The sequence below is a fragment of the Trachurus trachurus genome (assembly GCF_905171665.1).
Source record: "Trachurus trachurus genome assembly, chromosome: 21".
Classification (NCBI taxonomy): Eukaryota; Metazoa; Chordata; class Actinopteri; order Carangiformes; family Carangidae; genus Trachurus; species Trachurus trachurus.
Window position 1 is genome coordinate 11,478,185 of NC_139899.1, and position 23,882 is coordinate 11,502,066.

Below are 23,882 nucleotides of genomic sequence, written 5' to 3' on the forward strand. Positions count from 1 at the left end.
CACTCTCACAAACACCATGTTCCTAACAAACCCTGCAAACACACAAGACACTCTCCTTGGTAAACTGGGCAGTTCTCTTTCACAATGCATATTCATAGTTTAAGGCCCAGTGCATCTTTGGCATATCTTATGTTTAGTTGCTCACCTACTCTTTATGTTACTGTAAGTGTCACAGATCTCAGTTTAATCTGAAGATGTGTTAAAATCATTAACTGTGTAACTACTCCAACCTGTGGATAAATTAAGACAAGAAGTGTTTCCATAACATGTTGTAAAGTAATTTAGCCCTGGCTTCCTGTCATGCACTCAGTGCTAAGTATCCCTCACTCCACCCACCGAAAACATTAACTTGTAGCAAATTACAACACATTTGATTTTTCTCCAGCGACAAACAAACTCACCTGTTGGCTGCTCAGTTATGATCTGAGGCTTCGTCCTCTTGTCTCTTGTTCTCCTCTCAACCTCCTGACACATTTAAATTGACTCACAACGCCACCTGCTGCCATAAAAGGCAAATTACTCCGTACCCGGCAGAAAGACTGTGCCAAGAGTGACGTGATATTTTTCCTCTTTGCAGGGTTAACCATTTGTACTTAGCACGCACACTATTGCAGCTATTTGTTTCTGAATAACAATACAGTGTATTGGTCATATGTTGTACATTTTATATTTGATTGGACATTTTGCATTTTGCAAACACTATGATTGTTCATATATTGTATTTGCAAAAAGATATTTTGTTTATCCTCACTTTTCACAGGAAATTGGGTTCAAAGACTAAAAAGTCACATTTTTTAAATGTATATCGGTAGTTGTTTTTCCAAGTATGTGACAAAAAGGCATGCATATGACAGTAGTATTAGTATTTGTGTATAATATGGCTTTAAGTATCATTATTGAAAAGAGCTTTATCGTTGTCTTCAGTTCTGCCCTGCTCATTTGTTGCAATAAGCAAGTATTGTTGTGTAAATCTACTATTGATACCAACATAAAACTTCCTCACTCTGCCTCACATCAAATGGATTTTGATGTGAAGAGAGTGACAGGCCATTGTTGTGCTTCGCTGTAAGATAATGGGATGTCTCTTCAGCTCATATAACAAATCCTCTGTGCCTCATGTCAAATTGATAATGCAGTGTAATATCAGTAGCATTGGTATGCGAGTTACAATAACCATTTCACACTCACTCACATCACATGCATCAAGTTATATACACACACACACAGCCCAAATCCTACATCACACAAGTTCACAGCTCTTCCAAACAAGGACAAGTTCAAGCCGCCGACTGAGACATTCTTCTAAGCTCCAGTTGTATCAACACAGTGTGGGATCAGATAAAAGTGTAATGCGTCGGGAATGCAGCAATCCTCTGGCTTTTTAAAAAGACTTGCCCTGTTACAATTTTAAATGACTATAAAGATTTATAAAAGCCGGTTTCATTCCAGACCATAATTAACTCGGCGGTGCACAGAGTAGCTTTTTACACTGGTGGAAAAGATATTGCTCCAAACAGCGGTCCCTGGGGACTGGATGGTCAGGAAGTGGTTTGGAAAGCAATAACTACTGTCCAGTGAGTTTGTGTGGACATTCCTGTGCAGGGAGGAGGTTTGTCTGCAGAAAATGAAGAAACATCCTCTCTCCTTCTTTAAAATGTATTTCTCACAGCTAATCTGACTTCTAAAGTCTGATCTATAGGCCAGTGCAAATATGTCAAGTAGCTTTAAGCCATTGGGTCTGAACACTGTATGTTAAAATCTCTGATACAATACAGTGGAGAGAATAATTACAGACAAGTTCATGAATACATATTTAACCATTTTGTTTTGTCGTGACATAGCCTATAAACATGGATACACAGGTGAGCTCACAGGCACAGTAAAAACCAAACTGTTGATAACTGGTTATTGATTCCGTGAAGAAAAGAAAAGAAACTACATTAACCGCAGTTCCACATCCATTAAAGAAGAAAAGTTTCTCCTGTCATCATTTAGTCAGAGCAGACTATGACTTTTTGTTGCTTCAACAGCTCGTCAGCTGAAAGCTCCCACCGATGACCCGGTAGAGGGCGCCAGCTGTCAGCTGAAGCGGCCAAGTTGAGATTGCAGCCGCACAGAGAAATTAATTGTTAGTGGCACAACTAACTGTGATTCACTTTTCCGTGATAAAAGCTACTCGCTCAAATGCAAACAGGCCAGATTTTTGTGTATGAGAGACAACACTAACCTGGCAGCTTGTTTGAAACCCAATTTCGCGTAATTAATTCACGGTTTTCCAGCACATAAGAGACCGAGCCGACCGGGACTGCGTTTTTTTCCCCCTTCCACCGTCAAACTGTCAACTTCCCAACTTTTTCAGGAAAACGCCTCTCCGGAGAAAACACATTGAAACTTATCACTTACCCGTTCGTCATTTCAGCGATGGCGAGCATCTCTCCGCGCTCTCCCGGACCAAACCAGTGTTTCGTGTCCTCAGCCGCTGCCGTCCAGATGTTGTACAGTCGCAGATGTACAGTAGAGCTCCTCAGTGAGCGGAATGGCGATGCTGGGCCTCGCCTCTGTCTCAACTGTCAACACTCCGTCAACGGCGCAGCACACTTCCGCTCCGACCCTTCAAAATAAAACACGATGACGCTCAGAACTGTGCGGTGACTTTGAGTCAAGTAAAGGCACATTATATGGTCTAGGCTAATTCTGTGTAGCCCATATAAAGTCAGGTTTGCTCTCAGTTTTGAGGCATGATAATAATAACACACAAGTAGGCTACCTATAGGGGTTATTCTTATGAGAGAGTTTAACATATCAAAGAATAGAAATAAAAACCTGCATGCTGGGATGCTGTTGGGACACTTGAATTGACCACAGCTATTGCTGATATCATTCTACACTGATAGAGACTGTCTATGGTCATTAAGAAGTGTTTTGCTCTGGGCGATCGGCACTCGACAAGTGTTATTTGACTATTGTAGCATTTAGTGCAGGGTGACGGTGGCAGTGAGTTGCAGGCAGCAGGTTGTTCAGATCAAGCTGGGCAAAAGTCCAGCTGCTCTAAGTTTAAGTCTAAGGATTTTTTTTTCTTATCACAGGTGCATTTTAACAGAACTGGTGCAGTCAAATTGATAAAATAGATCTGTGCTTTTATTTTGAAAACCAACGAACCAGGTTACTATTTTGCTGTGCATCTAGGGCGGCTTCTCAACCAGCCTGCGAGCTTCCAACACTGGAGAAATACAATTTAGGCTATAGAGCCAGAAAAGAGCCAGACCCGCCCTGAGAAGTCAGTCAGCGTAACTCGTGTCTCTGACAACAACACGGTAAACATCATGAAGCTGACCCCTCTGTTGCTGCTTGCTGCTGCTCAATCTTCTGCCGCCTTACATCATGTAGCCTACTGTAGATAGGAAACATCAGCTCGGGATACATGGAAAGTTTTCATTCTGGGAACTATACAGTAAGTTCAACATGGCGGGTGAGCGCGGTGAAGAAAACTATTCCAGACAACAGTGAGATTTTTCCAAACCATCTACAGGTTTGGTTTTTTCAAACAGAATAAATAAAAGATTGTCAGTAGTACTGCAGAGGGCACGCGAGGATAAAAGACACGATAAAAAAAATGTATAGCAAAGAAAATAATAGGGAGAAATGCATTACACATCTGCAAGATGTTAATGATAGTGCTGCTCCCCAGTGATGTAAGGAAGTAATAACATGTTTACTTTTCCTTCCAGTAGCAGAAACTATTTGTCGTTTCCTCTCCTGACTGCGTCATAATACCCGAAACCACATTTATGTCCTTAAAAGGAAAGCCCCTGCACCCCCATTCCTCCTGGATGAGGACTGTCATAGTAACGACGGAATTTCATAGTAAGAAAGAGACTATTGATGCATCTGATCACATTACAGACCAAGACTGAAGAAGAAGCAGTTGATGTCTCCTCAACAGATGTGTGCAGCAATAAAACCAAAACTGTTCAGGTCTGAAGACATGAAGGGAAAATATCAACACTTCTGTTTTTGTGTTGATTCAGTCTGTTAAATATCTGAAGAACCTTCCTTTTTTAATTGCAACAGTAATACGGATAATAACTTTAACATCTGGCTGCTTTTTTATGACATGTAGATGCAACATTTCATAGAAAAGTGCATTGTTGGAAACTTTGTTGTTCAGGTCAATTTTATTTTTCATTTACAGTTAAAAATAAACCAGAAAACCCCCAGAACTGTGTTGTTCTCTCATGTAAATTAAATTGTCAGCATAAACTTAGTGTTAACTAGCAAACTAGTTAATATTGAATGCCCATTCACTTTTGTATAGATATTTGATATTAGTTACTGTAATCTCTCACAGTTTATGCCCAACATTAACCATCACATATATAAAAGCCTTTGATAAAAAAAATACATTGAACCACACAGAAGCTGCCACTGGAATGAGAAAACAAACTGAGGCAATTAGCTTCACCACCAGTACGACTGGAGCAGAAATGTGTGAACTGTTTAAGTGTGGGGGCCTTCTGCGACCCCCCTTCTCTTCATTCCCCTCTCAACAGTGAGGTCAGAGGTCACTATGAGACACTGTAAGAAGCAGCACCCATGGGTCTGCTAGGGAGTCATGCTCAAGGTCACTTTAGCTGGGTGGATGTGCTTGTTGTCATGGGGACTGTCCTTCAACAAGACAGCTGTCTTCAGATGGAGTTGCAACAAATCATGTTCAGAGATTTAACAGCAGCACAACAAGCAACACAAGCGCAAAGGATTCCCGAAACAAAGACAGAAAATAGTAGTTTGGTATTAAATAACAATAATACAACAGACAGTAACAACAAAATAAACAGAAACTAAAACAAAACCATCCGTCCCTACAGGATATGATAACCCACAACTCAATGAATGAAAGTTTAAACTGCTTCCGGATTAAGATCGAGGCGTTAGTGAACAACTGCAAAATCGGGTAAACTGCAAATACACTATGATATTGCTTAGTCATCTAAGTCAGGTGAACCTGAGGATGTTAGATATGCATGTCTCTGTACTGAAAATTACTTTATGATACACATACTGGAAAGATTTGAATGGACTGAATTCAAAGTCTCAACGCAACAAAGGTTCTACAGTAGGTGATTTTTAGAGGCAGAGATTATTTCAATGCTGATGTACTGAGCCACAGTTCTGCAAATTTTCACACTGCAAGCAATGGAAAAGATGGCTGCCTCTAAGGTTGTGAAAACACATGTAAGTTTTAACACACAAGTATGTCCTTTGAAACAGTTGAGAGAAAGGTAAAGCACATGTGATATTCTAACCAAAAGTTAAAACAACAGAAAAATCCTTCATTTGTACCGTACAACCCAGGACAAACCCAATAGAAGAGTAGGGTCAAATCTTCTTGCAAAGTAATCAAACATCTGAATATCATATTCATGTTACATTATCAACTACCTTTACACCCTTGATTAATACTTCCTTCACAATTTGTGCACATACTATGTATCATACATGTTATTCTTATTAACCAGATGTGGTATTTGTTATTTCACAATGTTCTCATTGTGATAAGGATGCTTTATAGTATGTGATGAGCTCCACTTTAAGAAAGTGTGATGATGTCCAGTAAACGGTAAATACATTTCAATAGTAGGAATATGGAAGACAGAACCAGATCACAGTTAACATTCATTGGTAAGAGACTAATTTCCTATTGCACTTGTAATTCAAATAATGTTCATTTCAAATATTTTGGTTTTACCCCTACCCAATATCTGCTCATTTTTTCTTGTACATTCCTTGGTCCTTTCTAATGTTTCCCAAAAATATTGTTAATGCCCTAATTAATCTCCCATTGAATATATAACATCACTGCTTAGTATATGTTTTCACAGAAAAAGGCCCAGTAACTTCTCAGCACTGTGCTCCCAGTGTTTTGTTAATTTGGTCATCATGTCTATCTGATTCCAGACCAGCTGTGGAGATAAGAGGTCCAGCCTGAGCCCCGATTCCCAGAGGCCTCCTCCTCACCTACACAAAAGAGAGCAAAGAACACCTTGTAATTAGTAGAAATAACGGATGCTGTTTACTATGGCACCTCAAGACCCATGGAGAGAAAAAGCAACAAATGAAATTTGTCTAAAAAAAATTGACAAAATGTAGGTGTGTGTCTATAAAAGTCATTGCATAATTAATACATTATTTATGGCGTTTAAGTTTGTGTGAGCCCTGTGTGTGAACACTGACAACACTGCAATGACAAACCAGGAGTTTTATAATTAGTTTGATCAGTGGTCTGGCTGCTAACATATTTTAAGCAGTTCTGAGGTATTGTATGCTCACATTTGAGTACACTACACAGTCTCTTTGGTGTGGCGATATGTCTCAATCTTAGAGATGCGGGTCACATACTATATACTGTACCTTGTGCAATTGCAGCTAGTTTGCTTTTCTCCTCTGGACTGAGCTGCAGCATTGTGTGAATAACGGGCAAAAGCGCCTGCCTCTCGCTGCCAGATCGCAAGAAGATGAATTGCAGCAGGACATTCTTCAGATACTCCAGGTTGGCCACGCTCTTCTCCCTCTCCTGGTTTCGCTCAAGGCGACGTACCTCACTCTTCAACAACTAGCAGGTGGAAAATATCGGCAACATGGGGAAAGAATTAATGAACAAATATTTGACAATTTCCCTGTAGGCCACACCTAGACATCTCATACTATTTTGGGTGGCAATAAACCTGTTTTCATAGCAAACATTTTACTTGTCATTGTAACAGAGACATGACTGTAACAAATTACAGAGAAGCTGGCTCTGTTCCATTTAAAGTAATCAGTAAGATATACCACTGAACGGGCCTGCAATGGTGCAAACTAAAAAGTAGACACTTTTCATAAGTGTAATTGTCAGAATATATTGTCCATGAAAAATATTGACTGTGGAAAAATGTGGTCATACACTATAATACAGTGGATTCAGTAAAGTGACACAAAATGAACAAAACAAGACTGTTTCTTTTTCTTATTATACAATGTAAGTGATTTTGTTCACTAATTCAAACACATTATTTATCTGCCATTGTCAACTGAAATCCAAATATTTTTGTTGTTTGTGTACATAAATCGCGTTACTTTTTAAACGCGCTGCGGTAATTTTGATCTCGGTGACTTTCCGTAATCAAACAGCATACGTCACACACCTAACAAACATGGCGGCGCTCTGTAGGAGAGGTCTGTCAAGTGTGTGGGCAGAGTGACACTGAGCAGGTTGTACCAATATACTCTCTGAACGTGTCGCGTTACTGTTTTCTTTTTAGCTGTGAGTCCCTCGTAAGTGAAACCACGTTAACTCAGTGAAGGATGGCGTTTGAGCGGCTGCTGCGCGCGGCGCTGGAGCTTCACTCCAGACATTTTAGACTCGTTGCTATGCAGCATAAAGTCGGTGTCCCGAGAAACGCGTCCGTGTTTCCGCAGACTTCACCGGGCAGCGGCCTGTCCAGCCGGTTCACGTGTCTGTCGGGACTGTGCAGCAGGACATTTGTCCACACAGGCCCCCGCGGTAACAACCAGGTGACCCGCCGCAGCCTCTCCACCTCCACGCAGCTCACCAGAGACGTCACCCTGTTCGAGCACGACCGGACCCGCTTCTTCCGGCTCCTGGCGGTCTTCTGCGGAGGACAGCTGCTCTTCTGGACCTACATGGCCCACTTCGCCTACACCGAGCTCAGAAACACAGGGGGCGGGGCCGGTAAAGGAAAACCCAAGGCGCCCACCACCACCACCACAACGACCACCACCACCACTGGACTGGCCGGGATGTGGAGCTTTGAGATGAACCTGGGCTCAAACAGCTGGAGGTACAGCTTCACGCTGGGATGCCTCGCCATCGGTGCAGGGATAGTCGGGCTCGGGGCTCTGTTTTGCCGTCGCTCTGTAAGCCAGGTGGTCTTACACCGAGGGGGGAAGATGGTGACAGTCAGCACACAGTCACCTCTGGGCCCGGGTCGAGGCCGGAGCATAACAGTCCCACTGTCTGAGGTGGCCTGCCACGCTCACAGACACGAGTCCCCCTCGTTCATTCCGCTCAGGGTCAAAGGACACAGGTTTTACTATCTCTTGGACAAAGAGGGGACCCTAAACAACATCAGGCTGTTTGATATCACTGTTGGGGCATACCGGCCAGTCTAAGCTGGTGGTTACAAAACTGTGCTGGGCACCCAAAACCAACAAACGACTGGTCTGAACAATGACAATAGCAAACCAGTTTCTGTTCGATTGTTTCTTTTCACTGAAATAAAATCTAATCTAATCTAAAAGATCAAGACTGCTTTGGGCTAATTTCTCCCTAGTTTGACATGGCATATTTATTCTGTCACTCTTTGGAGCTGAAAAAATTAACTGATTCACAAAAAAGAAAAAAAAACAATAACTTTATGGACTGTCAATTAAGTAACCATTCATCATGCAGAGATATCAAACATTCTCTGGATACAGTTGTAATTACAATTTTAATTGATTAAGTTAAATTATTTTTAAGACAAAATATTGTTAAAGTAAACTAAAAAGCATATGTGTGTGTGCCTTCTGCATTTGTGTGTGTGTGTGTAAATGCACACGACTTTGACATACCGTGATCTGCTCCATGAGAACTGCATTGGTGGCCTCCGTTTCATGTAGCAAGCTGTTCATATGCTCCATGCTGCGGGTGGCTGTGGTCAGCTTTTGACTAAGCTCTTCTTTGGTAGGCTCCACTGTCCACACAAATGGCTCTGCGGTCATAAGAAAATTAAAATATAAAGTCCATGTGTGCTATAAATGTAAAAATACAAATTATAGTATTTTGTAGAACAATCTCTACAGTGGAGCAGGTTTTACTGAAATGTCCACTCTTTAATCTATACAGAATGGTTTATTACCATATTCAGGTCACAAACAATATGCAACATGTGCGACGGATAAACCAGACCTCTTCAGTTAACAGACCTTGTTTGGGATCTGGAGACGTGAGAAGATGCTCCAGTGAGGGAAGGTGTGTAAGTCCAGCAGAGGGGCTCTCAGTTTCCGTAGTCTCCATACCCTCACCCTCTTCTCTGGCCATAGACTGAAGGTCATTCAGGGCCACTAGTCCCAGCCCTGCCTGGTTTTGATCTGCGTTTCTGCGCTGAGGGTCTGATGCCAGAGACTTACGACTGGCCTGGATGGACACTGCACCTGTAAGATGACGAAACATTCATAGCAGATCATGAGATTTAAAAAAAATTAAAATATATATTTTTTTAAGTTACCAGCCAGTTAATGATGGGTTTCATAAACCAGGATTACCTTTAAAACTCGATACAATTACAGATGATACAGATATTTACAGTTAATTTGCTTCACCATGAGCGGGTTTATGTGTCAGACTAGAGGTTAAACAAGTCAAAAACATAATCTGCAACTTCATTTTTTTCTGATCTGCAGTATGCTCAACCTTTTAGTATGAATTCCTATTTTATTTCTCACCGAGCTGTGAGTCAATGTCCTACTTCATTGTGACATGAGGGGGCACCAGACACATTCTTGTATCAACCAGTTGAGTGGGAATTAACAATGACGAGTGAAAAGAGAAGGTTGAGAGAAAAGATGGGTGCACGGGGGAGTGGGAGGACAGAGGAAAAGATTGTGATTTATGAACCCGAGTCTGAACCAAGAGGCCAGACTCCAAACTAGTGCCCTCATCTTCACACCTCCAGTCTGGTACTCGCCTCCTTCCCCCCACACAGCTGAGAGATGAGTCGCGAGTCCTGCTACATGTATACGTCAGTTTTTTTGACTGGGTTTTGTAGTTTGACAAGGGATAAGCAACAAAGGGCCCCTAGGGAAGCACTGAGAGCTCACTGTCAATATGACAAGGAATAATAGGTAAAAATAAATTCTTAATATTACTCAACAGTCGGCAACACGAAAAGCTGCAGCCTCCACCATTTTCCAACTTGTGAAAAAAATTGGGGGAATTAATATTTGTACAGACTAACAGTTAATTTTAAAACATAAACTGTGCAGAACATGGCAATAAACATTCATCATCTTGTAACTGTTATGACTTGTTGATTTATTTAAAAAAAAGTAAGAGATATGAGGCCAACAGTTTTATGGCCCACCTGTCCAATACGGCCTGTAAAACACACTGATGGTGAACCGCTCTGCTCATCCATTAAATCCAAATGAAATCCCAATATAATATAATTTTCAATAAAAGGCTGATATCATCCCCATATATTGGTCTGATGTTGGTGTGTATTTGTGATCCACTAATGATAAGTCAGTCCAGATGCCACAGTGAGCGGTTTGCCACACTGAGAGGCGGGGACAGAGCCGAGGAGCCTCACCAACACCTGGCCTCGCTGAAGTGACGGAGAAGAAACACACATGCACTTGCCTTTGCTCGTCATGATCACAGTGTGTGTGTTTGCTGTTTGACTCCAGAGGGCAGCTGTGTGGGAGGTGATGAATGAGCTTCCAGTGCTGCTCCACTGATAAACACACACCAAGACCCCCCCTCTCCCCCACACTCCTCTGTTCTCTCTCCCCCATCATTCCTCTCATAGACAAGACTAAACATGATAGAAAACTTGTGCAACCTCATCCTTTTCATCTGCTTCTTCATATACACCACCAAGTTCTATGATGTGCCCGCATGCTTACTGTTCTGACTCTGCAGGTTGAAGAGCTGCTCCTCAACACGGGTCAGCTGGCTTTGTAGGGTCTCCACGGTGGCTCGGTGGTCATCCCGCAGCTTCCTCAGCTGCTCCCTGTACGTCTGGCGCTGGGTCTCGACTTGAGACGACAGGTCGGCCTGAGCCTGGGACAGGTCTGCCCGCAGAGTCACATTTTCCGACTGCACCGAAAGCAGCCTGGAGGTGGTGTCAGAGTCAGGGGAAATCGAAGGGAAAAATGAGCAGTGATGATGGCGTACAACAGGAAGTGACAGAAGAGTGACAGCATTTACCAGGCCTGATCCGGTGTGGACAATGTGTGTACCTATGTTTCATCATCAAATGTCAGATTGAAAAGAAAATCCAAAAACACATGTAGAGTGTAAGAGCATGGCGGTCTGGTATATCCCAGACAAGACAGGCTGAACGAGCAACAAAACCAGAGCTCACGTCTTGCTGGCTCACCTCTCACGGAGCTCTGCCTCCTTGTTGACAGTTTCCTGGAGGATTTTGTTGTGTCTCTCCAGCAGAGTGTCGTGTTCGGTCTGGAGCTGCTGCAGCTCGGCTGTGCTGCTCTGGAGGCTCTGCTGGCTCTCTGCCAGCCTGGACCTCAGCTGTTCCACCTGAGAGGACAACTGCTCCCTGACGAACAAACATTGCATTCATTACATTCACATCACTCTTACAGTGCTGCCAGACACATACCACTTAATTAGTATTCACTTTAACATGGTTCATGGGGTTTCTCCCTGAAATTTCAAAAACCCATATGCACTGTCAGAGCTGAGCAACAGCAATGTGGCTTTTACTTGTGTTAGACAATATGTAATAGTCAAGGAGTGAATGTGTCTTGGTTTAAGAATATCTATAAATGCAGGCTTATTGTATAGTAAGTATTTATTACAGTACTTTATATTAAGTCAACCTGTCTAAGCTACTTGCCTGGCTGTTTATTTGTCAGCAGGTTTTGCAGCTGTAAGTGTGTTTGAGGGAGACCAGGGTCAGAAGGCTGCCTTATTATATACAATCCTCCCAATTTTGAACAGTACAGCAGCACGACCCTCATATTAAAACTGAGCATCAGCACTTTTCCCTCTGGATTAGCTTTTTTTTAAAATATATATCCAATGTGCTGGAGTACTGAGCCAATGCAACACAAATATGTTAAAAATGTCACTGTCCTAAGCAGATTAGATTCACTGATCACTGGCAAGACACAATTTACAGCCTGCATCTTTCTTTGTACACAAGTGTAATACAGGTGTTGTCCTTACCTCTCTACTTTACCAGCATCTCCCTCATTCTGAGTCGTGCTTTTGCTCTTCTGTTGTTTGAGCACGTTGTGAACTCGTACCTTGTAGCTCTCAAACTCGCCTGTTGTTGCCACAAGCTCAGCCTGGAATCAACACAGAGCACATAAAGCAGAGATAAATGACAAATAACACATTTACTGTAGATTCTAATTGCTCTCAAAGGAGGAAATAAAACTGCAAAGAATAATAACAAGCATTCTCTTCTCTCTCTTTAATTACTTTCTTTTCAGTCTGCTGCACTCAAACTCACTGTACTTGCAAAGTACAAAAAACTCATCAGGTAAATGTCTCAGGTGAATAAAAACAAAGGCAATTTCAAACAGAAATCACGTATGCTTGTGCTTCAGAGTGTGTAAGAAAAAACTTAAGTAAAGCCCTTTATTTAATGGGCATGTGGGATCTTTTTAGCCGGTGATTTTTTTGCTGATCTGAACCACAGCGATCAAAATTCCAAATAATCATCATAACTGCTGTTTTTAACAGCGGAGGAGGACAGGAAGGAGATGAGGAAAAGATGAAAAACTGCAAAGGCTGAATAATAAAAGGTCGAACGGAAGTAAACAGTAGAAAACACAAATGGAGAACAAAGAATGAATTACACCACATAGATCCACTCATAAAAATAGAGGGAAAAACACCTCTCAGCCTCTGCAAAGATAATGATGCAGAATTAAAGCAGATATCAGTGGAATGTTTTTGTTAATATAAGTCCTAAATAGTCCTATTTTCCGTCAGCAATCACTTACATGAAGTATTTCAGCCTAAACACGAGTCTCTCCGTCACTCTGCTCTGCTGTAACCCGAGGAGAAAATTTTCCTTGTGGGATACAAGTGTTATCCAATGAGGAGAGAGAACGGCATGAAGGGCTGTGTGTGCAGCCAAGGGATGCGCGTGAATGTGGTGACGTAGCACGAGGACCAATTGATGCCTGACAAGGGCGGGGGCTGCTAACTCATGGTGCGTTCAAAGAAACTCGTACTTTGTGTTTTTCCTTCCTGTGAAGTCATACCAGTTCGATCTGGTACGAGTTCACGGGTCGGAAGTTACGAGTGGCCGTTATAGGGAACTTTCACAGACAACAGGATGGTAAAAACACGAGCTACGGGTTACCTGGAACGCTACCAAGTCGTAGTTGTGACTTGAAGCTGTAACTTACGGTTTCAAAAGCCTGCCTTGAACGCAGCATTAGCCGAAACGGCCGTGAAGCTGATATCTGCTTTAACTGCTCTCAAGGATGGTGGGAAAATGTGTGGCAGAATAAGAAAAAAACAAGGTCAGATGAACAGCAGACTAAGCGTTTTTTTATTACAAATTTTCAACATTAGTGGGCAGTGAAAATGATAACTAATTTAAGTTGTGAAAGTGAATTACAGCCATTTACTACAAAAACCAGAGTTGGTGGGCAGTGACTTTTTATCCATGTTTTTTCTTTATTATTGCAACTATTATTATTGAATTGATAATTAATCGTTTATTGATTTCACATTTGCAGCTGAACAACAGTTTATGTTGCAGCTCCGCAAATATTTAGATCATTTATGCAACCTCATGTTTAGCAGGTCACACCACACTGGTACTGAAACAAGTACTTGATTATTCAGTTGACCGAATGTTTAAGGCATTACTACAATTTAATTACCATTGGATTTTGGAGTGGTGGTGGTTACACAAGGAGCAATTACAAGTTGTCAGTTGACAATGTTGGCAGTAAATGATTAGCCTGCGCTAGTGCAGCTTAGGGTTAAATTAATCATAGTCGGGGTCTCATCTGGCTTCAGGATCTTAATACAATGTGGATGAGTGTATGTAAAAACTACATTGATGGAGAAGGTATAAAACTGAGTGTGTGTGTACCTTAGCTTCGTCTCTCTCCTGCTGCAGGCTGTTGACGCGTTGCTGCAGAGAGCTGCTGGTTCTTTGTTGCTGTTCCAACGCAGACTTCAGCTGCTCCTGCAGACGATGGCGCTCTGCCATCAACTCGGACACCTCAATCTAATTGCATGAACACACACACACTTTCATGTGTTACTTGTTTATGACCAAGATGTTGATTAGCAAGATTCTATATTTTATCAAAAGGAAGAACGGAGAGGGATTTTGCTGCCTTGGATACCTTGGAGCTTTCTAGCTGCTGCTGGTGAGCCTCTAGCTCTCCTTTCAGAGAGGCCTGCAGCATCATGAGGGAGCTCTCCTGCACACACACACACACACACAGTGACGATTTAAATGTATACACCCATATATTTAAACAAGGCAACACACATAAATGATCAAATATTCCCAACATCTTCAAGGCCTTTTTGACAGTCACGCTCACACATGGATGCATAACACTATTTACATTCATCAGGCAGTACTGTAATAGGCAATCCAGCATGGCACACACAAACACACACTGACACAAACAGACCTGTTTCTTGGCATCGGCCAAGTCCTTCTTGGTCTTCACCAGCAGCTGTTTCATCTTGGAGGTCTTCTCCTCCCCCTGGTCCAGCTGGGACTTCAAAGACTCTGGAGAAACATACAGACACACGCACACAAACACACAGACAGACACATGAAAAGGTTTAAGTGCAACTGATACTGGTTTTTATTTTATGACATGGCTTGACTATGGAGCAATAGGAAATATAGAGAGAGAGGGAGGGAGGGAAATCACATGCAACAGTGTTTCCCATCCGAGGACTCTGCAGATACATGCTAGGCAGTAAATGCAGGAATAATAGATGTTCTTCATCAATATCTCAGTAAGTGGAGATTGTGTGTGTTTTAGGGATTTGGTCAACCTACAGAAAAAATGCCTGTGGAGTCCTCCTGTGATACAACCATGTGATTAAACCTGGTGTGAATTTAATACGATGCAATTTTAAGTTTAACTCTGCAGCCCCACATTAAAATAAACTGGCATTAATGTCTGTGTCAGCATCTGGGTATAGATACATACATACCAATTTCCTGTTTGAGTGTGTCCTCTTTCTGGGTGAGGGTGTTTATCTGGGTCTTTAACTCCTCAGCGCGCTCATCTTTCTCGGAGAGTTTAGCGTTAAGTTCTTTCACCAGACGCTCGTAGTCAGCCATCTCCATGTCCATCAGGGAGTTCTGCTGCGCCTCCTGAGGCAGTGTGAACACACCACGTCATTACAGAGAACAAAGCTAAAATCACATCTTGCTGTCAGTCAGGTCATTTTTCTCAAAATAAGGAAATCTTTTTCTATGTGGTACACATTATGCAACATATTTAAAAGATGTGTTTTCATGTCTGAACATTATCTCACTTAATGATAATTTAATATATCTATTATGCATATCTAATAATAACATAATGACAATATTCAGGTAATATACTTCCTTGGAATCTTCATTGATATGCTTTCATAAAAAGCTTAACAGTGCCTGACATGAATCTGTTTCATTTGTTTCTCTATTTTGAAAAAATAGTATAGTATCAGACTCAAAAATAGTACATTTATTGGGCAGTAGCAACAATGTGGACACATGACAAAGTCAGGCCTCCTGGCAGCTTTCGTGTACACTCCTATAATATGTAGGTCTCACTCTCTGCTAATGGAAAAGCAACAGCAGCTCCCATGCTGCTCCCATGCTGCTGTGGGCTAGAATTGCTCTCTTTCTCTCAGAGAGGTGCTGCTGTAGCTGCAGGCCGGCCATCACCAGTCCAGTCGCTTGACTGGACAGGTCCTCAGAGACACACTCGTGTCTAAGAAGCATTTGAGTGTCTGTTTGTGTGTACCTTGCGTAGCTGGTCCAGCTCCTGGGCAGTCTGCTGAGACTGCTGCTGCTGCTTGCGGAGCTGGGCTGTCAGCTCTTCTACCTCCTTCGTGGCAGATGTCAAGTCCTGCACATGCAAGCAAAGACGGGAAGCTTTTGGTTAGCAAACAGCTTTCCCTGTATTCTGTGGATTCCGTGCAATACCTCTGATCGGTACACCGCCGTATTTTTACCTTGATCTTCTGTTCTTTCATAGCTTTCTCAGCCAGCAGCTCTTTGTCCAGATTGGTCGACTGTCTCTGGAGCTCCTGGTTGTGGGTCTCCAGCTGTCTCACTGTGCTCCTCATGGTCTCCATACCAGTTTGCAGGTCCTCCTTCACACTGATCAGTGTATCCTTCTGCAAAATTATGAATCATTGTCTCTGTCAGGTGACAAACTTACGGTATATCTTGAAAATGATCATTTCACAGGAGTTGCCACTGCAGAGGATGTGATCTAATGAAAATTTGTAAGAGAAGAAGGGTAAATATCCTTACAGATGTCAACCCCTCTCATTAAGTGACAAATGTTCTGCCTCTGCTCTGGTTTACCTGAAGGATACCAAGCTGTGTTAAACCTCTTTTTGTAAAATACGTCAACCTTGCATCTTTATGTTGCAGGTAGATGATAAGTGATATGTATTATTTTACAAAATAATTTTACTGGTGAATGAAGAATGTTCCAGGGCTTTTGCAAACCCACTGCACATAGAAAGGGTGGATGTCTTTCTTATATCTTCAAATGTTTCTATTTCGCAGATGTATGGCTTTAATCTGAAAACCTGCCTATAAGAAAAGGCATCAAACCTGTATAAACACACATTTGAAAGTCATTCATGCAAATCTGACAGCGGCAGGCTCTGTGGGCTTTCTCTGCAAGGAAGACTGAACCAGCAGCAGCAGCAGCAGCAGCAGCAGCCACCTCCCATCATCTGTCAGACAAACACTGAAGCTATGATTGGTACACAGAGATGTCCAGACGTACTCCTGGATCCCCGAGTAGCTTCGAGTCTGCCTCCACCCCCGAGACCCATGAACGCACACAAGAATAAACCCGTGTCTCAGAAAACGGTGTTGCACTCGCACGCAGCAGATGGAAGCTAAACTCCGCTCCATTTACCTGCCTGTTGTTCTCTCATTGGAAAAAGACAGTTATGAGCTTGGGGAGAAGAGTATATATAAACACAATTCCTCCCTAGCTCCCCCAGTCACATCTTATGGGCCATTTGTGGGAGCAGGGCCGTCAAGCGCAGCTGGGTAAAGTGTCGCCGGCTAAAATGACTCACTGTAAATCAGATGAAAACTGAGTTATGCGAGAAGTATAGGAGAGATGTATTGCTGGACGAAGTGGCAGTGCTTGGATTTACTGGAGGGTGAGACCACTTTGTGTGTTTGTTAGTGGTAATGTGTTTGCGCGCGCGTGATTGAGTGTGTGTTACCTGTGTGACAGCACTGCTGAGTCGTTTGGTCAGCTCTGCAATCTGTCTCTCTGCCGCCTCCACCTTCTCTCTCTCCTTATCCAGTTGTTCTGTTTGCCCATCGTAATCTATCTGCAGGTTCTACACACACACACACACAAAAGCATCCATACACACACACGCACATTACTGGGAGCCGGTTGAACAGCTCAGCGAGGGTAAACACTATGCATCTCAGATATCAGCCGCATTTAAATTTGAGTAAGGGACAAAAATTCTCATTAGACACAACAGAGTGGCTTCTCCTCTCATGGAAAGCAGAGTGCAGTCTGGGGGCTCTTTATGGAGACCACTGGGAGTGAAATCACGCACAAAGTTTGTTTAGAAGAGAGCATCCTTCCACTTGCCAATTAGTAACATTAGGAACGCGTGGATTGTTCGATGATCAAAACTGTCAAGTTTTATTTTGGGTCATGTCATATTGTGCCTTTATTTTGAAGAATTTAAATTGGCATCAAATATAGTGACGTGTGATTCACCAGCCAGCCCAGTTCTTCAAGACAAATTAAAGCAGACCACATCATAAATACTGCATTGTCTTTGTTCTGGCATGTTAAACACTAAGAAATATCGATTCCATTACAACTTCATTCATGCTCTATTGTGGAATCAATCTACAATTAAAATAATGACTTACCATAAATACGCACTCCCTCTACATAATATATTAAATTACACCTGACTTTCAGTTGGATACCTCTGTCAAAGACACAGTGACAGAAGTAAAGCAGGATATACGGATAGTTTCCTGTCCTGCACAGTCTCTCACCTTGTAGCCCTCAGCGCTGTGGATGATGTCTTTCATAGAGCTGTTCACCGTCTCCCTCTCTGCTTTCAGTGATTCTACCTCCTCCTTGAGGGTTGCAACCTAGAAAAACAATCAAATAAATGCTGTGAATTGTGAAATAACATACAATTTCTATTTAGTAAGTTCATTTTCTTAAATAATATATATCAAACTAAAAAGGATGAAAAGATAATGTTATTATCTTCTCTACAGTACCTCTTTCTTACTGATGTCCAGCTCCTTCTTTGCTTTGACAGCAACTGCCTTGATTTTGTTCATCCTCTCGTCCTTTTCTTTGATTTCTTTCTCCAGGAGTGCTGAGGGGAGCAGAGGTTAAAATCTATGATTTCCTATCAGCGTCAACGTGCAGGGAAACCAAAGGACCATATATCTAGTAAAATAACAAGCAGAAACCCTTACATGGACATGTGACATTTCCATACCTATTTTATTTGTGATCTCAGTATCTACGGTTTCCTCAGAGGAAGCAGACTGCGGACCAGACTCCTGAGTGTCACAGAGGAAAAAGAGAGAAAACACGAAGCGTTAATGTATTTGCCATTTTGTCAGTAAATAAAGATTGTTATTTAGATGACAACAAAAATAATGCCTGCAACGAGGTTGCCCATAGGAGGAAAACAAGCATCCATTATCCAACTGTGACCTACAATGTTATGTGTTTCACTTGCTGAAATACTTAATTCTCTGTGGTATGTGGCAGCAAGATCACACTTCATTGGGAAGTTAAAGCAAAATGTGGTCAAATTAATTGTTTGTTTAATAGTAGTCATAATAAAATTGGTTGGAAGATTTTACTTGTGATTATAATTGGTCATTAGAATCCAGATAACTTTAAGCATCAGGGCTGAAAAACGTCAACAGCATTCTGTTGAACTGTTGTTCACTTTCACTTGTACTCTTCTTGTTTTCTATTTGATTTCTAATTGATTTTTATATAACTATGTAGTATACCTGTTGTGAAGCACATTGAGTCTGCCTTGTGCATGAAATGCGCTTTATAAATAAAGCTGAATTGAATTGAATTGAAAATAAATTTAGGATGAAGAGCTGCACTCACCTGCAGAGCGACCATCTCACTCCTGAGCTGAGATATGACTGAGTCCTTTTCCACCAGCTGGTCTCTGTATTCTTTCCTTTCCTTCTCCAGACTGTCCATTTCCCCTTTCTCCTTCTCTTCTTTCTCTTCAGTCATGAGAGAAATCTGAGCCTGCAGTTTCTGGTTCTCCTCACTAATCTTCTCACTCAGCGACTTCATATCCAGCAGGTCTTTTTGCAGCCCTTCACTATCCTTCACCACCTCCTCAAGGTTGTTTCTCAACATGTTCCTCTCCTCTTCCAGGTCTTTGATCTGGGCCTGGAGCTCCTTCTCTACATCCTCTATTCTTCTTTCCCCTTGAGCTTCATCAAGTCTACTCCTCAACAGATCCCTCTCCTTTTCTAGCTCATCTATGCGTACTCGGAGCTCCTCAACTTCATCTGTGGAATTTTTGAGCGCTTCATTTTGATTTTCTTCCAGTGCTCTGATGGAGGTACGGGCCTGCTCTGCCTCCTCTGTCGCTGAGCTCAACTTCACCTCTAGGCAATGTTTTTCAGACGTCTCCTGCTCCAGCTGAGCCTCCAGTGCTGCCAGCTTGGAGCCCAAGAGCTCCCTCTCTTCCTGGGCTTTAATAAGCCCCGAGGATGCCTCTTCTAGTTTCTGATGAAGGCCGTCCTTTTCTGCAGAAAGCTCTTTGATGGTCAGCTCTAAGGCAGAAACTGCCTCCTGCTTTCCATCCACCTGCTCTTTCAGACACTCTCCTACCTTGTCCCTCTCCTCTTTCAGATGCTGCAATTCATCTTCATTATCCTTTTTCAAGCTTACCAGCTTCTCTTTCTCTTCTCTCAACAAGAGTGTGTCTTTCTCTTTCTCCTCCAGCAGCCTCTCAAATTCTTTCATTTTCTCGTCAGTCAGCTTTTGCATTTCCTCTTCTCGCATTTGTACCAGGGATTGTATTTTGTCCCGCTCTTCAGTCAGTGTGTTGACCATCTCTTTCAGATCTTGAGTAATGTTTTCCTTCATCTGCATTTGGGAGAGGATCTCCTCATTCTGCTTGGTGAGCTCCTCCACAGATTGCTTCAGCTCACTGATCACAGTTGTCTGTTCTTCCACAGATGCCTTGAGCTTCTCGTCCTCACCTGATGAACCGTCAGACTCGGGCTTCTGCTCCGTCATGTTCTCCCTCAGAGTGTTTTTCTCCTCTGAAACCTCTTTGATCTTCACCAACAGTTCATCTCTCTCTTGGGTGACTTGTTCGATCTTTTCTTGGAGTTCTTGGACAGTATTAGCAGCTTGCTCCTTCGTGGCTTTGTATTGAAGGACAAAATCTTTTGTCTTCTCACCCAGTTCTGTCTCTACACCCTGAAGTATTTCTCTCATGTGGCGACACTCGGCAAGGGCGGAGTCTCTGTCCCTGGTCAAGGTCTCACATTGTTCACTCAGCTCCTGCTTCAGCCTCTGCTGTTCCTCTGGATTCACAGCTGACTCTCCTTGTGCCTCAGGATCAAGAGTCGTCGCAGGATCAGTGGGGGCACCTTCCCTGGTCAACTGCAGCTCATTGATTTTGAACTCCAGCTCTTCTCTATCCATCTGGAACTCCTCCTTGGCCCTCTCCAGCTCTGCCTCCATTTCAATCTTCACATTACTGAGCATGGTAAGCTCATCCTGCAACATGGTGTTTTGGGCTTGAAGGTCCTCCAGAGCTACTCTCAGTATACTGGTCTCTGTCTCCTCGCCATCGCCATGGCTGGAGTCACCCTGACTCACACCAGACAGCTCCAGCATTTTGGCAATCCCTGAACCACGGGCAGGTTCCTCTTCTTCCTCTTGCACATCCTGCAGATAGCTCTCTGGAAAATAAAGGTTTTTCAGACCTTTAGCAACACTTAAGCCATTTAAAATGTTTAGTTATACCACAAACCCAAGTGTGAAATAGCACGTTGGTGTTGATATATCAGTCTTATGTAAAGCAATAGTTTATGGAATACAATAAATGTATTATCTTGTTAACAAAAGAAAATATATGTTCTTAAATATACCAACCATTGTTTTACTGCCTCTTTAGCATGGGATATAAAAACCTGAAAATTACAATTGAGTAACCGTGTTTTCAAAAAATGGTGACTACATTGTACAAACTGTAGCTTCAATAAAATACAATACATAAATCATTTGGAAACAACTGTTAAATCAAGTATTGTATCATTGTTTGAACAAGTGAAACTGCCTACTTGAGACAGCGAGTGTCTTTCACAGTAACAAAAATGGCGGTGAAGATACTGAAGAGTGTCTTCAAACAAAATGCTGTTGTACCTTTGAGAGCCAGCTGCTCCGTCAGCTCCTCGTGGAGCAACAGGAGACGCTCCCTCTCCATCTCGAAGTCCTCCTCGAGAGTCCTCATTTCCTCCTCGTGCTGAAGAGTCTTCTGAGCCAGGTCCACCTTCAGGTTCTCCACCTCCTGCTGGGCCTCCGTCAACTCCCGCTGGTGGCTCTCCTGCAGCTCAGCAGTCTCCTGGGATTTCTGCTCTTGGATTGCCTCCAGTTCAGCTCGAAGAGTTTGGATCTGAACTTCTAAGCAACGGTGGACGTCTTCAGCACTCTCTTTTGCACTGGCATGCTCAGCTTGGCGCTCCGTCTCTCTTTCACTCTCGCTCTTCCTGTCACTCTCTTCTCGCTCTTTCAGTAATTTCTGGAAATAAGCCAATTCTTCTTGGTGTTTATTCTTGGATTCCTCAATGCTGCTCTCTAGGGTCTTGATCCTGCTTTGGTGGTCTTCTACCACACGGTCCAGTTCTCTTTGCAGCACCGCTTGCTCATCCTGCACAAGTCAGGCACATGAAGTAAAGATCCATTCTTACATAAACATATCTGCATGAGCAGACTTTAAAATCTACTGGAGAAAATTTTACATAATGTTTAGCTGGATTTTATGTGATGTCTTTTTCACCTTGGCTTGCTGCTTAGTCTTCTCCAGATCTTTACGAGTCAGTGCAAGACTTTGCTGAGTTTCTGCCTTCTCCAGTAATAAGGCATCCATCCTCTCTGTCAGCTCCTACAGCATTGTGAAAAATAAGTGCATGCTAACAAACAGGCATCTATAGCACACGCACAATAAGATGCTGCAATGAAACAAACCTGTATTAGTGTGGAGTCATCTGGGCTGCTGTTGCTGTTTTGGGCTTGTTGTTTGAGGGATTCAACCTCTTTTTCCAAATCTGATTAAATAAAAAAATAATAACATCATCTAATCTCATCTGTTAGGAATAGCCATGGAGTCAAACACACACACACACACACACACACACACACACACAAGCTTTAACAAGATTTACCTGTACACCTGCTCTTCATCTTCTGCATGGCAGCCATTTGCTTCTTAGCAAACTTGATGAGGTCATCTTTGGGCAGTGTGTCCAGCTGAGAAAAACATGCAACGAAAGAAAAGCATTAATGTAGACAACAACTCTGTAATAATATCATGTTTAGATGTGGATAGGTGCTGTGTGTTGAGGTGCAGTACCTTAGACTTGCCTGCACCTGCTGGTGATGGAGCAGGAGACTGTGCTCCAGTGCCACCAGGGTCCTGTTTCAGCAAGGGAAAAGTAAGAGACAAGTTTAAATACTGAAAGTAACAAAATATCACACCTGTCAGGTACTGTATGTTACATTGCTTGATTAAAGATTTTTATCACGGTGTTACATTTAAAGAATCCTAAATTTCATGTTGCTGTGCTTGCTGACAAAGCAGTTTTCTTGATAAAGAGCACTTCTAAAATGTGTTCAGATTATGAGGAGTCATATTTCAGTCCGGCATACAGACCAACCATTAATAATTATAATTTTCGACTGTAATGGTGATCAGTCTTCCTTGGTCTGGACTTTCACCCTGCTACAGTGGATGACTGAGGAGATCAATGTGAGCCAACTCGGAGAGGTTACTGAGTGAAATGTGGTGATGCTGCATGCTGAATACATGTCTGTTGTACCAGAGAAGTGTGACACATAAATGATTTACATCAGAGCCTTGATACGTCGAAATAAACACTAAGGTGTGGGATTAGTCCGGTTTGTAAACAGCATATAACTTAACCTGCTGGTAGTTTAACTAACGCGGTCTCCCAGTCCCTTCACAGTCAAAGCTCAGCAGCTTTGAGTCGTATTTACAAACTACAACTCGGCATATTTCACCTTTAGCTAACTTAGAGATGCTAAGATGCTAACAATGCGCTTCACTATGCTGGGACCGGCTAGTGCTAACACTTTAGCAGGAAACATTTACCTCCATCTCTGTGAGTTCAGCCCTTCAGATACTTCTCAGTCGTCTGGCAAGCACAAAGAGACACCGGGCAACTTCACCGGACCGAGTCAGACTGGTATCTAACTTTATTTCCGATTTCCTTGGGACTTTAACACGAATACATCCCCTCTGTTTTGGTTTGGAGTTAACAGGCTAAACAGGCTACGATTTACTTCCGCAATCGTCAACCAAGTGACGTCAGTGTACGTCAGTGTACGTCAAGTTAAACAGGATATTTTATCCGGATTTTTCAACATCAGCAAACATTGGAGTGGGTTTGACTTGTGTTTGTACAAACGTGAATTGTGTAGCATATTTAATTAATTGCACTTTACATATTCGTCAGATAAAAAAATGTGCACTGCGTTAATGTTACATCCCTCCGCTGCAGGTGGCCAGACATGACTGGGACTATTAGACTTATGCTTCTAGTGGGGATAGTCAGATTTATTTTGCAGTTTATCAACAGCATTATTTTTCACTGCACCTACCCCAGTCACGACTGTGG

The 23,882-nt window shown here is 42.5% G+C and overlaps 3 protein-coding genes across 3 annotated transcripts in view; 1 reads left to right on the forward strand and 2 right to left on the reverse strand.

The window, feature by feature from the left end:
- The window catches only part of lims2 (LIM and senescent cell antigen-like domains 2), a 26,209-nt gene extending 23,665 nt beyond the window's left edge, over positions 1–2,544 (reverse strand). Inside the window, exon 1 of the mRNA XM_083997092.1 lies at positions 2,404–2,544. Coding sequence (XP_083853218.1) covers positions 2,404–2,432 — 29 coding nt within the window. The 5' untranslated portion in view covers positions 2,433–2,544. The remainder of the gene's footprint in view (positions 1–2,403) is intronic.
- Positions 2,545–4,181: 1,637 nt separating this feature from the next.
- gcc2 (GRIP and coiled-coil domain containing 2) lies at positions 4,182–23,553 on the reverse strand. Its single transcript, XM_083997087.1, has 24 exons — positions 23,357–23,553; positions 22,598–22,660; positions 22,410–22,494; positions 22,213–22,292; positions 22,025–22,129; positions 21,391–21,895; positions 19,099–20,927; positions 18,464–18,527; positions 18,237–18,337; positions 18,003–18,101; positions 17,195–17,314; positions 15,950–16,114; positions 15,739–15,843; positions 14,939–15,101; positions 14,401–14,501; positions 14,104–14,181; positions 13,845–13,982; positions 11,951–12,072; positions 11,142–11,318; positions 10,666–10,874; positions 8,965–9,192; positions 8,611–8,750; positions 6,409–6,610; positions 4,182–6,015 (listed from the first exon to the last, which is right to left on the reverse strand). The coding sequence occupies exons 1-24, from the start codon at positions 23,360–23,362 to the stop codon at positions 5,942–5,944; spliced, it is 4,959 nt and encodes a 1,652-aa protein (XP_083853213.1). The 5' UTR covers positions 23,363–23,553; the 3' UTR covers positions 4,182–5,941.
- Positions 7,185–8,394, forward strand: tmem223 (transmembrane protein 223). Its single transcript, XM_083997095.1, has one exon. It carries the CDS (start codon positions 7,342–7,344, stop codon positions 8,167–8,169), a length of 828 nt encoding a protein of 275 aa, XP_083853221.1. The 5' UTR covers positions 7,185–7,341; the 3' UTR covers positions 8,170–8,394.
- Positions 23,554–23,882: the final 329 nt, after the last annotated feature.